The sequence below is a fragment of the Gossypium hirsutum genome, chromosome D05 (genome assembly GCF_007990345.1).
Source record: "Gossypium hirsutum isolate 1008001.06 chromosome D05, Gossypium_hirsutum_v2.1, whole genome shotgun sequence".
In the NCBI taxonomy this organism is placed as follows: Eukaryota; Viridiplantae; Streptophyta; class Magnoliopsida; order Malvales; family Malvaceae; genus Gossypium; species Gossypium hirsutum.
In genome coordinates this window covers 2,090,290-2,104,943 of record NC_053441.1, presented here as the reverse complement: position 1 = coordinate 2,104,943, position 14,654 = coordinate 2,090,290, and the positions used below count along the sequence as shown (strand labels likewise).

The 14,654-nt window shown below is 32.7% G+C and overlaps 1 protein-coding gene and 1 pseudogene across 1 annotated transcript; both read left to right on the top strand.

The window, feature by feature from the left end:
- Positions 1–1,170: 1,170 nt before the first annotated feature.
- On the top strand, positions 1,171–5,317 carry LOC107907224 (aldehyde dehydrogenase family 2 member C4-like; annotated as a pseudogene).
- Positions 5,318–5,618: 301 nt separating this feature from the next.
- Positions 5,619–10,250, top strand: LOC107907225 (ARF guanine-nucleotide exchange factor GNL2). Its single transcript, XM_016834496.2, has 2 exons — positions 5,619–6,695; positions 7,008–10,250. The coding sequence occupies exons 1-2, from the start codon at positions 5,647–5,649 to the stop codon at positions 10,090–10,092; spliced, it is 4,134 nt and encodes a 1,377-aa protein (XP_016689985.2). The 5' UTR covers positions 5,619–5,646; the 3' UTR covers positions 10,093–10,250.
- Positions 10,251–14,654: the final 4,404 nt, after the last annotated feature.

The following is a 14,654-nucleotide window of genomic DNA, read 5'->3' as shown; positions in this document are numbered from 1 at the left end:
GTACATTTCGAAATACATAAGTGCATGGGCTTCTCTCATACTTTTACTTATAACATAGATATAAGTCATAGATATGTATTAGTCACGTGAAACACCCACGATAAAGGCGAAACAAATAAAAATAATATAAAAATATTGAAGTTTAAAAGTACAAATATATTTATATTTTATATAAAAAAGTCTTCAACCAAAGAGCGACACATAATAAAAAAAATCCTTCCCCTTCCCTCCTCTCTCTCACAACACCTGTCAGCATCACCATCTTTTTAACCCAATAAATATTTAATTTATAAACTTTATATTTCTATATTTATAATAATTGAATATTTTTTTAATAAATTGAAGAATATTTGGATTGCCTTTTATGGATTACAAATCTTGTATATAATGTTACGATTAGACAAACTTTTTCTGATTTCCAGATTCTTATGATTTTGTTCATTCAATCATTATTAATTATCAAATTATTTAAAGAAAAACTTGAGAAAAAGATCCTAATAATTTTTATTTTACTTTTTAAAAATTAATCAGCCAAGTTATTATTTTTAACCCACGAAATCTCTTGCCTCCTGTATTTCCCTTACCACAAAAACAGAAATGAAAGCATTTCATATATTGTAGATAACAAATTTTAACTTTATAAGTATCTGTTTTTAAAAAATTTCACAATCGTAATTAATAATTATATTTTTAAAAATACTAGCCATGTGACCGCATTTGAAGTTTGTTTGTAGAATTAAATTTTTTTTATTTTTTATATTTATATATGTAGGTGAAAAAAAATAGTATAATTATTTGGTACACTAGAGGTGAAAATTTTTAACTATGCAAGTATTATTAAGATTTTATCACGTGTCTTTAAATTGTGTTAAAAAGATATACAAAATTTATGGTTAAATCTTAATTCCGTTTGTAAAATAAAAAAATTCCAATACTAATGTACTAAATAATTACTCAGAAAATTATTTATAAAAAAGATTTGTTAAATAAATTATAGTGGAGTGATTTGTATACAAAATTTCAATATTTCGAGTTTTATCTTTAAACATGTACTTTATTTTAAGTAGAAATTTTAGTTGTTTTATTTAAATATTTTTTATAAAAATAAAATAATATTGACTAATTTCTTGAAAAGTAAAATTGTTTTACGGCTTTAAATACAGATGGAGGGATGAGGTAGCTCAACTCATTGGCACACGAAAGATAAAACGAGCTCTAATTTATCCAAAAACGAGAAAATAGAAGTAAATAAAATAAAGGCCTCTTCAGCTCTTCTTGTTCCATTACATAAACCAGTAAGAGAGAGGCAGAGACGGAGAAATTAGAAATGGCCGGTGAATACAACGGAAGTTCCAAAGCCTCTGAATCTGTTTTCAAGATTCCGCCAATAAAATTCACCAAGCTCTTCATCAATGGCAACTTTGTGGATTCCGTTTCTGGTATCTTTCGTTCCATTTCCATGTCTCTTCTTTTTTTCCCTCCCTTCCTTTCTCTGATAGATAAGTGAACTCACTTGATTTCCTTTTTACTTTTGAATTTGAATGATTTGATTGCTACAGGGAAAACGTTCGAGGCAATTGATCCAAGAACAGGGGAAGCGATAACACGAGTTTCAGAAGGAGATAAAGAGGATATTGATTTGGCTGTGAAGGCTGCGCGTCAAGCTTTTGACCATGGCCCTTGGCCTCGCATGTCCGGCTCAGTACGTTTTACTACATACTTTTTCTCTTCTTCTAAATCCTTTTGCTATGCGTTCAAATCAATCATATATATTATATACATATATTTTCTTATTCAACAAGCTAATTTCAAATCTTGTATCTATGATCTGTCAATATTTAAAAAAAAAACGAAACTCCTTTTGGCAGCTTATTAGCCTCAGTAGTTACTACATACTGGTCACGGAGTCGGCGTTTCTATTCGGTTGTTTTGAATAAAAACCAAATGGTCCATCAGTTAAGCCAATAGTTCAGCTATTTTTAACCACTTCCTTTGTGTGTGTTTTACTGATAAATCGCGGGAATACAGTACTCTTAATACAATGTATTAGTTGAAGTCTATAAAAAGAAAAAAAGACTATTATCTAGATTGACAAGTGAAACTTTTTTCTTTGACAAGGTATTCAATTATTTATCTAGATATATTACAATGGATGATTCTCGCGTCCACTAGATGGAAATTTTTGTACCTTAAAATTTTAATTTAAAATATATATTTAATTTAATTTTAACCTTTTAAATTTATGAGGTCCCGCTTCCCAACCCTAATTATAGCCATTTAATTAGAGGGCATATTTAAGATTAGTATTTCAACACGTCATATGATACACAGTAATGTAATTTTTGCTTTTCGGATTGATGATCACATATCTTAACATATTCAACTTCATTTTCATATCTTTATACGAGTTTCTTGAATTAATTAGTTGGATATGGTGTCGGTGTTATTAATTTATTTAATTATTTCGATGATTAATGTTATCTTTCATGATGAACGTGTTGTTATTATGTATTTTAATGAAATTTGTGGAACTGTAACTGTAAATTTTACTTGTGATATGTTATAGTCTAAATACTGCATTAAGTTACGTAGGTATAGTTGTTCATAAAGGAAGGGTAATTATGTATGCATCAAAGATTCAAAATATATGAATAAAAAAAAATCAAAATATATTGTTGGAAGCTGTTGGATAGAATTTAGAGATGGTAATGGAATGAAAATTTTCTTTTATTTGTTCACTCACATCATATTATACATGTATCTTAATATAATCTATTACATTCACGCATTTTAAATAAGTATATTCATGCATGTTAATTAAATGACTACTAGACTGTTTAAATTCATCCATCTTAATCAATTTGATTAACTGCTGTTTAAGGCTTAGCCTCTTTATTTACCAAGAGAACAATAAAATATATATACAAATGCTTATGCCCAAAGATGGAAGGTTAAATATTGCTATTTTGCTTGCTATACTTCTTCACTTGGCATATTCTTCTTTTGAAAATTTCCCCTTAAATTGGATATCAGGAGCGGGGAAGGATCATGATGAAGTTCGCAGATCTAATTGAAGAAAACGTAGAAGAATTAGCCGCACTGGATGCTATCAATGGGGGCAAGCTGTTCTCTCATTGTAAGGCCATGGACATCCCAGGTGCAGCAAGGAATCTTCGTTATTATGCAGGTGCAGCCGATAAAATTCATGGAACAGTGTTAAAATTGTCCGAAGGATTTCAGGGCTACACTCTGAGGGAACCCATTGGAGTAGTCGGAAGTATAATTCCCTGGAATTTTCCCACTATCATGTTTTTCATGAAAGCTGGCCCGGCATTAGCCGCAGGATGCACCATGGTCGTCAAGCCTGCTGAGCAGACTCCTCTCTCGGCTCTCTATTATGCTCATCTCGCTAAGCTGGTAGTTAAGCTTTAGATAATTTGTATAAAACCCTTTTAAAATGATTAAATGGTTTTTTATTGATTTCAGGCTGGCCTCCCTGACGGAGTGCTGAATGTTGTAAATGGATTTGGAGAGACTGCGGGAGCTGCCATTAGCTCTCATATGGACATTGATAAAGTGAGACTTTAGTTTCATGTTTAGGATGAGAAACTTAACTAAACACACATTTATGAAGAAATATTATTATGTTGGGTGGATTTTCAGGTGACTTTTACGGGGTCTACTGAAGTTGGACGTAAGATAATGACAGCAGCAGCAGCAAGCAATCTGAAACCAGTGTCATTGGAGTTGGGTGGAAAATCACCTCTATTAATATTTGAAGATGCTGATATTGATACAACAAAGTAAGTGTGTGTGTGTGTGTGTGTGGGTTGCTCTTATTGCATGTCATTATCAGCCTAATTTTTCCCATTTTTTCTAAATTTCATAGGGGGAAATTTGTGTTGCAAGCTCTCGTGTTTATGTTCAAGAAGGAATTTATGAAATTTTTGTAAAAAAGTTGGTAGAGAAGGCAAATGCATGGGTAATTGGAGATCCTTTTGATCTTCGAGTTAATCAAGGACCCCAAGTAAGAATAATAATGGATAAGTTATACTTTTTTTTAAAGTTAAAATATGTCATAAATCTCTGTATTTTTCACACATTTGAAATTTAAATTTAGTTTCTATACTTTTATTTTCATGAATTTAATCCCTTTTACTTTTCAGATATTAAAATTCAGGTTCAATTGTTGATACAATTAATTTTTTTTGTTAAATTAGTTGGTATGACATTTTAAAGTTAAAAAAAATATTCACGTGGTAGCACTGTAACTAAAAAGTAACATTGTAATGAACTTGAATTTTGAAATTTAAAAATTAAAGGGACTAAATTATTAGAAATAAAAGTATAAAGACTAAATTTTAAATTTATAAAGAGTACAAGTACTTATGATATATTTTAACCTTATTTTTATATATGTATTCTAGTTCCTTTAATTAACGCAATGTTTGACCAAATGACATAGACCGATAAGAAGCAATTCCAGAAAATTCTCTAATACATTGAGCATGGAAAAAGAGAAGGAGCTACGTTGTTAACAGGGGGCAAGCGGCTGGGCAGCAAGGGATTCTACATTGAGCCTACGATATTTACTGATGTTAAGGTGAATTCCTTAGAAAATAACTATGCTATTGAGGTACCTATATTATATTACAGGGACGGGATTAAATGTTAGATTTGATTCATTTAATAATAAAAAAATTAATTTAATCCAATCTAGATTTACTTTTTGGAAGTTTGCTTTAACAATTGAGAAATTTTGTTTGTGCACACATACAGGAGGACATGACTATAGCAAAAGAAGAAATTTTTGGTCCCGTGATGTCATTGATGAAATTCAAGTAAATTTTCTTTCCTTTCCTATTGTTTGTTGTTGGGTGTTTTCAAATTATTGAGTGGTTTGATTAATTTTCAGAACAATGGAAGAAGCAATAAAGAGAGCAAACAACACAACATATGGGCTAGCAGCAGGGGTCATAACCAAGAACTTGAACGTGGCGAACATGGTGTCAAGATCCATCCGAGCGGGGATTATATGGCTCAATTGTTACACAGCATTTGATGTGGATTGCCCTTATGGTGGATATAAGATGAGTGGCTTTGGAAGGGAATTTGGTTTGGATGCCCTTAACCAGTATCTGCAAATCAAGTCCATTGTTACTACCATTCATGATTCTCCCTGGCACTAAATAAGCAGAGTGATTATGAACACCGGAGCTGATTTTATAACAATCTACCAATAATATAATCTGGTTTGTGATATTCTGATTTGATTTCCATAATAAATGGTCTAGTATGCTAGCGAATGGTTAATCAATGTAATTTTTTGGGGTCCAATCTATTATATCTTATAATTCTCTCTCAAAAAATTTTTTTTTTTTTAAGTCAATAAAACTGAACAAATGGAGGAGATATTAGTGGTAGAAGTCTTCAAATATTCACCCTTAACCATATAAATTTACTAAAGACGGTAAATCAACAAAGTATTTAATTAACCTCAAGTTTAGCAAACAATCCGCCTACCTTTCTTCCAAATTTTTTGGAGAAATGATTTTCTTTCATTCACATTCACGTTAATTACTGTTTTTCTCACTAATCACATGAGGAAAAAAACACTCAACTCCCACACCCTAATATTATTATTCCATGCATGAAAAAAAAAAGATTCCTAGGCTTTTTTTTTATAAGAAGAAAGACATGCTGAAATCGAAGAGGAAAGAGCTGGGACTCTCTTGCATGTTGAACACCGAGGTAGGGGCAGTTCTAGCCGTGATACGGCGGCCGATCGATCCCACATCTCAATTCATTTCACCCCAAGAAGATTATTTTGACTCTTCGCTCCAACAATCCTTGAAATCATTAAGGGGTTTCATCTTCAATCCACATCAACAATGGCGAACCATTGATCCTTGCATTTATCTCTCCCCTTTCCTTGACGTTGTTCAAAGCGATGGTATCCCAGCAGCTGCCACTGGAGTTGCTCTTTCAGCTATTTTGAAGATTTTTAAACTCGGTATCTTCGATGAGAAAACCCCAGGAGCCAAAGACGCTATTAACATCGTCGTTACAGGGATCACCAGCTGCCGCTTGGAACAAACAGACCCTGTTTCAGAAGACGCTGTAATGATGAAAATTTTACAGGTTTTAACAGCGACGATGAGACACAATGCTTCGGTTTTGCTCACCGATCAGGCTGTTTGTACCATTGTGAATACATGTTTTCAGGTCGTTCAACAATCAGTAACCAGGGGAGATCTGCTTCAACGCACGGCAAGGCATAAAATGTACGAGTTGATTCAGATAATCTTTTCGCGATTGTCCGATGTCGACGTTAACGAAGGGGAGAGCTCGGAATCCGAGACCGACGACATCGATGAAAACTCGGGGTACGGAATACGTTGCGCCGTCGATATTTTCCAGTTCTTATGTTCTTTGTTGAATGTAGTTGAAGTTGTGGACAATACTGAAGGACCAATTTGTCACACAGCCGATGAAGATGTTCAACTTTTCGCATTGGTTTTGATAAACTGTGCTATAGAATTAAGCGGTGATGAAATTGGGAAACACCCAAAGCTTTTGAGGATGGTACAAGATGATTTATTTCACCATTTGATCCATTACGGGACTTGTTCAACCCCACTCGTTCTTTCCATGATTTGCAGCACAGTCTTGAATATCTATCACTTTCTTCGCAGGTTTTATTTCTTTTTCCATGGAATGATGTTAGCTTGTTAATCTGCATGTTGGTTAATATGTATTCCATATTTATATTACATTATTTATCAATTAATATAAAATTTATAAAAAATAATAAAAAATTGAAGGTCAAATTGTCATATTTAAAATTTTAATGTATTTTTATTAGAAAAACAACAAAGAAATTAATTTTTTTGAAGATTAAAGGTCAAATTTAACTAATTTAATCAAATCTGTAAGTATTGAAGATTAAATTTTACATTATACCAAATTATAATAAAAATAATTATTACTTTTTTCCCTTTTTGCAGGTTCATACGTCTTCAATTAGAGGCTTTCTTTTCGTTTGTATTGTTGAGAATCGCCGCACCAGGAGTTTCTTTGCAACTCCAGGAAGTGGCATTGGAAGCAATTATAAATTTTTTCAGGCAACCGACGTTTGTAATCGAAGCTTATGTAAATTACGATTGTGATCCGGTTTGCAGAAACATTTTCGAAGATGTAGGGAAGTTGCTATGCAAGCAAGCCTTTCCAGGGAACGGTCCAACCTCGACATTACAAGTCCAAGCTTTCGAAGGATTGATTATTATGATTCATAGCATTTCTACAAACATCGATAAAGAAGAAGATTCAACCCCATCAGATCCATATCCTATTGAAATTAAAGAATACAGACCCTTTTGGGTAGAGAAACCCAAGGATGATTTAGAAACTTGGGTGGAATATATACGTGTAAGGAAAGCTCAAAAAAGGAAGATTTTGATTGGTGCTAGTCATTTCAGTCGAGATGAAAAGAAAGGATTGGAGTATCTGAAACATTGTCAATTGGTTTCTGATCCACCGAATCCTAAATCTTTTGCCTTTTTTTTCCGATACACTCCGGGGCTGGATAAGAACATGATCGGTGATTATCTGGGTGACCCTGATGAACTTCACATTCAAGTTCTTAAAGAATTCACTGCAACTTTTGAATTTCATGGCATGATTCTCGATTCTGCTTTACGAACTTATCTTGAAACGTTCAGACTCCCCGGAGAGTCACAGAAGATTCAGAGAATACTCGAAGCTTTCTCGGAGAGATTCTTTGATCAACAATCGTCGGAAATATTTGTGACGAAGGATTCGGTGTTTATTCTTTGTTATTCTCTTATTATGCTTAATACGGATCAACATAATCCACAAGTGAAGAAGAAGATGACGGAAGATGAGTTTATAAGGAACAATAGAGCAATTAATGGTGGGCAAGATCTTCCTAGAGAGTATCTGTCTGAGCTTTTTCATTCCATTTCGAATAATGCGATCACGCTTTTCGGTCAATCTGGTCCGGTAGAGATGAACCCGAGCCGATGGATCGAGTTGATGAACCGAGCTAAACTAATGCAACCGTATATCCTTTGTGATTTCGATCGTCGATTGGGAAGAGATATGTTTGCCTGCGTTGCCGGCCCGACGATTGCAGCTCTTTCAGCGTTCTTTGAACATGCAGACGAAGATGAAATGCTACACGAATGTATTGAAGGTTTGATCTCTTTAGCTAGGATAGCTCAGTATGGGCTGGCCGACACGCTCGACGAGCTTGTCGCGTCATTTTGTAAATTTACGACGCTTTTGAACCCGTATGCATCGGCCGAAGAAACCCTGTTTGCGTTCAGCAATGATATGAAACCAAGAATGGCTACACTTGCGCTTTTCACCATAGCTAACAACTTTGGAAGGTCGCTTCGAGGCGGTTGGAGGAACATCATCGACTGCTTGTTGAAACTCAAACGGCTTAGACTACTTCCTCAATCGGTCATCGAATTCGACGTCGCTTCGTCATCAGATGCACCAGAAGGTTCAAAATCCGAATCCGGAGTAATATTCCCCAATCATGATTCTAAGTTCTCTAAAAACACTGCTGGTGTGGTTAGTCGATTCTCACATTTCCTAACACTAGATAGCATGGAAGAGTCCATATCTCTGGGAATGAGCGAGTTCGAACAAAATTTGAAGATTATAAGACAATGCCAAATCGGGAGTATATTTGGCAACAGCTTTCAGTTGCCCGTTGAAGCATTGATGAACCTTGGGCGTTCTTTGATATTTGCAGCAGCTGGTAAAGGCCAAAAGTTCAGTACACCCATTGAAGAAGAAGAAACAGTTGGATTCTACTGGGATTTGATCATTGCCATCTCTTTAGCCAACCTTCACAGATTCCCAGTTTTTTGGCCTTCTTACAGTGATTATTTACTTGCAGTTGCTCAATTCCCTTTATTTTCCCCTCTCCCATTTGCAGAAAAAGGCATTATTGGCCTTTTCAAAGTCTGCCTCAAGCTTCTAGCTTCATACCAAGCCGATAAAACACCCGAGGAACTCATTTTTAAGTCCATAAATTTGATGTGGAAATTAGATAAAGAAATCCTCGACACATGTTGTGAGTACATAACACAGTCAGTGAGCAAGATTCTGACAGAATACCCAGCAAATTTGCAGACACAACTAGGATGGAAATCGGTTCTTCATTTGCTTTCAATCACTGGTCGACACCCAGAAACCTATGATCAAGCAGTGGAAGCTTTAATCATGTTAATGTCCGATGCCTTCCAGATCTCAAAGATAAACTATGCTTACTGTATCGATTGTGCATTTGGTTTCGTTGCTCTTAAAAACAGTCCTCTCGAGAAAAACTTGAAGATCCTCGATCTAATGTCAGACTCAGTGAAGCTGTTAATCCAATGGTATACAACCGCCTCTGATCAAACCAACAATTACAGCTTTTCAAGCAATACCAGTGCTTCATCAAGCGATGATAACCCCAAAGGCATAGAATCCGTCAACTTTATAATGAGTTTATTTGTTAAACTAGGTGAAGCCTTAAGGAAAACCAGCTTAGCACGTCGAGAAGAGATAAGAAACCATGCAATATTGGCTCTTCGTAGAGGGTTTAAACTAGCTGAAGACCTGGAACTATCTTCATCAAGATGTATAAGCTGCTTTAATCTTGTTATATTTGCTATGGTGGATGATCAACATGAAAAGATGATTGAATATTCTCGACGGGAAAACGCGGAGAGGGAAACAAGAAGCATGGAGGGGACTTTAAAGCTGTCAATGGAGCTGCTGACGGATGTGTATTTACAATACTTGAATCAGATAATGGAGAATCCAGGGTTTAGGACGTTTTGGTTAGGGGTATTGAGAAGGATGGATACGTGCATGAAAGCTGATTTGGGAGAATATGGGGAAACGAAATTGCACGAAGTGGTTCCGGAGTTGTTGAGGAAGATGATAACGAAGATGCAGGAAACTGGGATTTTGGTACGTAAGGAAGAAGATGATCTATGGGATATTACATACATTCAGATACAGTGGATTGCTCCTTCACTTAAAGAAGAGCTTTTTCCTGATGAAATATAAAAAGAGTCGAATTACTAGTGAGGTTAACGTTAGTCTTAAACTTCGTTCATGTTAATTTTTAATTTTTAAAATTTTCAGATTTCTCGATAATATATTATTACATGGCTAATATTAAAAAGTAAATTAATAGAAATTTATGTAAAAATTAAAATTTTAAATTTTGAAAACTATAAAAACTTAAAACTTACTTAGTTGAAGAATATAAACTAAATCTAAAAATGTATGCGAGACTAATTTAATATTTTTTTAATAATGTACTTATATATTTTTTGTTAATATAATATTTGTATTTAACCAAAAAAAATATACCATTTATATAAAAATAATTACCATTCAAATCCTTAATTTCTCACCATTGGAAAACTATTCACATTTTGAAAATATTTTCAAAATATAAAATTTATTGTTAACAACACTGAAAACTGTAATATGTAAACATTTGCCGTTGTAATATTACAGTGTGGATACGACCAGGGTTTAGGCTGTGTAATAATATACCTTACTGGATCTTGTGTCTATAATCAGCCTAGATGGGCTTTTTTGTTTGAGATTTTATGGTTCAAATTAGATGACCAGGCAAAAATACCCAATCTAAAAATACCCAATAAAGGACTGAACCTTTATAGGTATTATAAACTTAGACTACCCAATAAAGGAACCAAGACACTCCATTAAACTTGTATGCAACGCTGATCGAATCATCAAGTGAAAAATACCTAAAAATAACAAAGTTACCCAGAATGGGACAAACAGTAAACAACAAATTATATATATATAATAGTATGGTTTAGCTTTATGTGTGCAAAATGAAAGCACAATGATCACCCAATGGAAGACTATAATCACTAAGAATTTACCCATATAAAGCGAAAAAAGAAAAATAGTAATTTACAATGTGTTTCGTCATTTTTCAATACTCCCATGGTGCACTTTCGAGTTTCATCAACAGGCATCCCCATATACCACAAAGTCAAAAGTCGTCTACCAAGAAAGTTGTTATTTGATGTTGTCAACTAATAGAAAACAAGGTGGAGGCCAAACCTGATTGTTCAAGATCAAGCTTAGAAAGCCCTCAAAGCGGAATCATCCTTCTATCCAATATCAAGTCTAAACAACCTTTGAATCAAAGTTCTCGCCAATTCAGTTGCACAAACACAGAGAAGGTTTGTCTAAATGACCTTTAAATCAACGTTCTTCCCAATCCGGTTGCACCAACAAAGAAGAAAAAACATGTTTTCAATATCAAATCTCGACAACACTTGAAGCAGACTCAACCACCTAAGATGAAGTTGGATTCAATCTATCTTCAAACACGTTTGCAAGATAAAGTATCGACAACCATTAAAGTAAACATCATGTAACACCCCTATACCCGACCTGACTACCAAGTCGAATATAGGAATGACACATTTGAGCACCGGAGTAATTCTGGCTAAATTCAATTAATTGAACCCTTTTCTGGTCATATTTTAACCCTACAAACATGTTTGTAACATATTTTCAATGTACAGCTTAAAACAGAGTGAAGCTTTTTATATATTTACAATTTAGTCATTGTTTTAAATTAATGTATCACAACATACTTCTTAATTCAAATTTTTTTCTTGGTATCACTCAACCTTTCTTTTATCATTTTCTCACTTTACTAGAAAAATCAATTATACACCATTCAATTTAATACTACTTTTATATTATATTGATTTTAGGGGTGTTACACATCACCGATTCAAGATCAAGTCTAGAATACCCTTGAATCCAAATCAAATCAAATTCTCAAGCAAGCATCTCTCTAAATCCAATTTCAAGATCAAATCTTGACAACCCTTAACGCAAACTACATCCTTCCAAAATCAAGTCTAGACGACCCTTAGATCAAAGCGTCATAAAAAAAATAATCAAATGAGTTTTTTTTATAATCAATAAATTTAGACGTTGTAACTTTACAATATTTTTAGATTCCTATAAACTATACAAATTTTCAAAAGCAACAGTAATAACCTAGTACTCCTATGAATTCAAGCCCGTTGACGTATATATCTCCGTTTTGACCCCTGTTTGATTTGGAGGGCATAGCTGATTCATCTCCCACACTGTTAACATTGGTTGCTACGAATCCAACCAAAGAGTAAGTCAAATTTGAAATGATTATAAATACAAAAGTGGTGGTGGCATTGAATTAAAACATGGTTTAGTGGGTGCAGCTGTATATTGAACCATAATTGCCTTTGCTGTTATTGACAGTTAAATGTCAAAACTGAATAGTCTGCTGAGGCATTTCCACGTTGTATCATACAGTAAAACTTTGTGTTTGTACTTTGCCGTCAACTGGTGGTCATATTATTACATTGCGCTCTCACACATTTACACGTTTTTCGTGATAAACGTTGTTTCAACTAATTATCTTTTAATCACTTTTAATCCCCAATTAACCCAATTTAACTCTTCAAAGGATAACATTATTTTTTTTATGTTCTTTTGTGGCCGTTTTACGGTACATGAATAATATTATTTGAAACTTAATTATAATTAACCTCACTTTTATGTTTCGTAAGATTAAATATATCAACCCTTCAATGAAAATAATAAAAGCCTTCTTTTTTTTGGTTTGATATAGTAATAGTCAAATTTTAGTTTTGGTATTTAAATTTGAAAATTTATTTTTAGATTTAATTTTTATACTGTAATTTTTGACATATTTTAATATCTTAATTTTTATAATGTTATTAGTTAATTTAAATATTTTATTTTTAGTAACGTGAATTTTTTAAAAAATTGTTAACATTCTTTTTTTATACAATACCTATAATTATCTATAACTAGGGCTGCAATCGAACTGAGTCGGGCCCGAGTACTACCATGCTTAAACTCAAGCTTGACTTGAAATTTGGAGTTTGATAAGTTTGTTTACCAATTTTTGTGCTCAAGCTCAACTCAATAATTAAGCTTAGGGTTAATAATATATTAAAGACACTAACATAATTTAATAATATAAAAATATGAAAAGTTCAATAAGGCTTGCGTGTTGTTCGATTACTAAGCTTGAATTTGACTCGATCAATAGTTCGATAATTATCGAATTGAGTTCGAATTTTTTTAGTCGAACTTGAGTAGCCATGTCTCATTTTCATCTCTATTCATATCCTCTACCCAATCCTTACAACGTCAATTTTTTGTTACATAAGTATCAAGTGAGTTTTTTTTATTAATTATAAAATATCAAATCAATGCATTTAACAAAAAAAAATTTAACGTTATTAACAATTTGACTTAAATTTTAAATTAATTAAAGAGATTAAATTCTTGAAAAATAAAAATATAGGTATTAAAATAAAATGTAAAAAAATATAAAAACTTAAATTATATTTTAATTTTTAAATTTTTACGAGAAGAAGTAATTAACCCAACATAAAAGTGAGTCGAGGACCACTCTAATGTGTGTGGATATGCATTAATATTTCTTGAAAAACTATATTTTAATATTCCAAGAATGTTTGACAAATTTGATGTCTCTATGTTATTTGACAAGTGGTAATTAAGGCTTTGAGAAGTCAACGAATGTGGGTAATTATAATGTGGAGAATATAGGTTACGAAATTAAGAAATTATAAGTTTAAAATATAAAAAAAGAAAACTTATAAATTTATTGAATTTTCATCTCTTAAAAATAATTAAGTTAAACTTCAAATTTATTGAGACTTTTAATTAAAACACCACATCGTAAAATAAAGTTGAAAATTTTAGCTAGGTTATGTTAATAAAGAGATCTATTTAAATATTAATAATAAAATTCCATTTGGTTACTGTTTCTTATTGTGGTTATCCTTTTACATTACATCATCATGAGATTTTATAAGCTCAGCTTGCCGTCATTTAAATGGAATTATAGTTAATTAATTACTTAAATTAGTGGTGAAGTAATATTTAATTGATGTGTTATGGTTTATAAAGATCAAATTTTTTTGAGATTTACAATCAATAATATCATCTTCAAAACACAAGCAGCATATTATATTATTAAATGACAGACCTTTTGAAATAAGATGTAAGAAATTCAAGATTTTGGAATAGGAAAGTTGTGGTTATCATTTACAACTAAACAAATAAAATGTAAACAATAAACTTAGACTTTCCCATACGCTAAAGGTCAAGGTCGGCCGAAACCTAGTAAAAGGCCAAGGTCGGTCAAACCCTAGAAAGGGTCAAGGTCGTGTTTGGAAACATATACATTAGTCCTTAATCACAAACCAAATTAGCATTTTTAATTGTAATTATAAAGCACAATTGAGAATAAATTTATTATTCCAAACATTTTGTATTTTAAATGTGAACTCTATCTACAGCATGAGGTTTGATTCTTGGATAATCTCTACCATTTTTTTCTTATTATGCAAAACGGATAAATTTATCACCATATTATTGGTGAAAAATGAAATTTATCAATATATTTTGAGGATTAGTTAAATTTATCACTACAATATATGCATGTTCAAGTTTGTAAACTTAGTCCACGTAGGTCATGCAATCTACATGTGTCGAGGCACATGTGCGCATGGATAACAAAG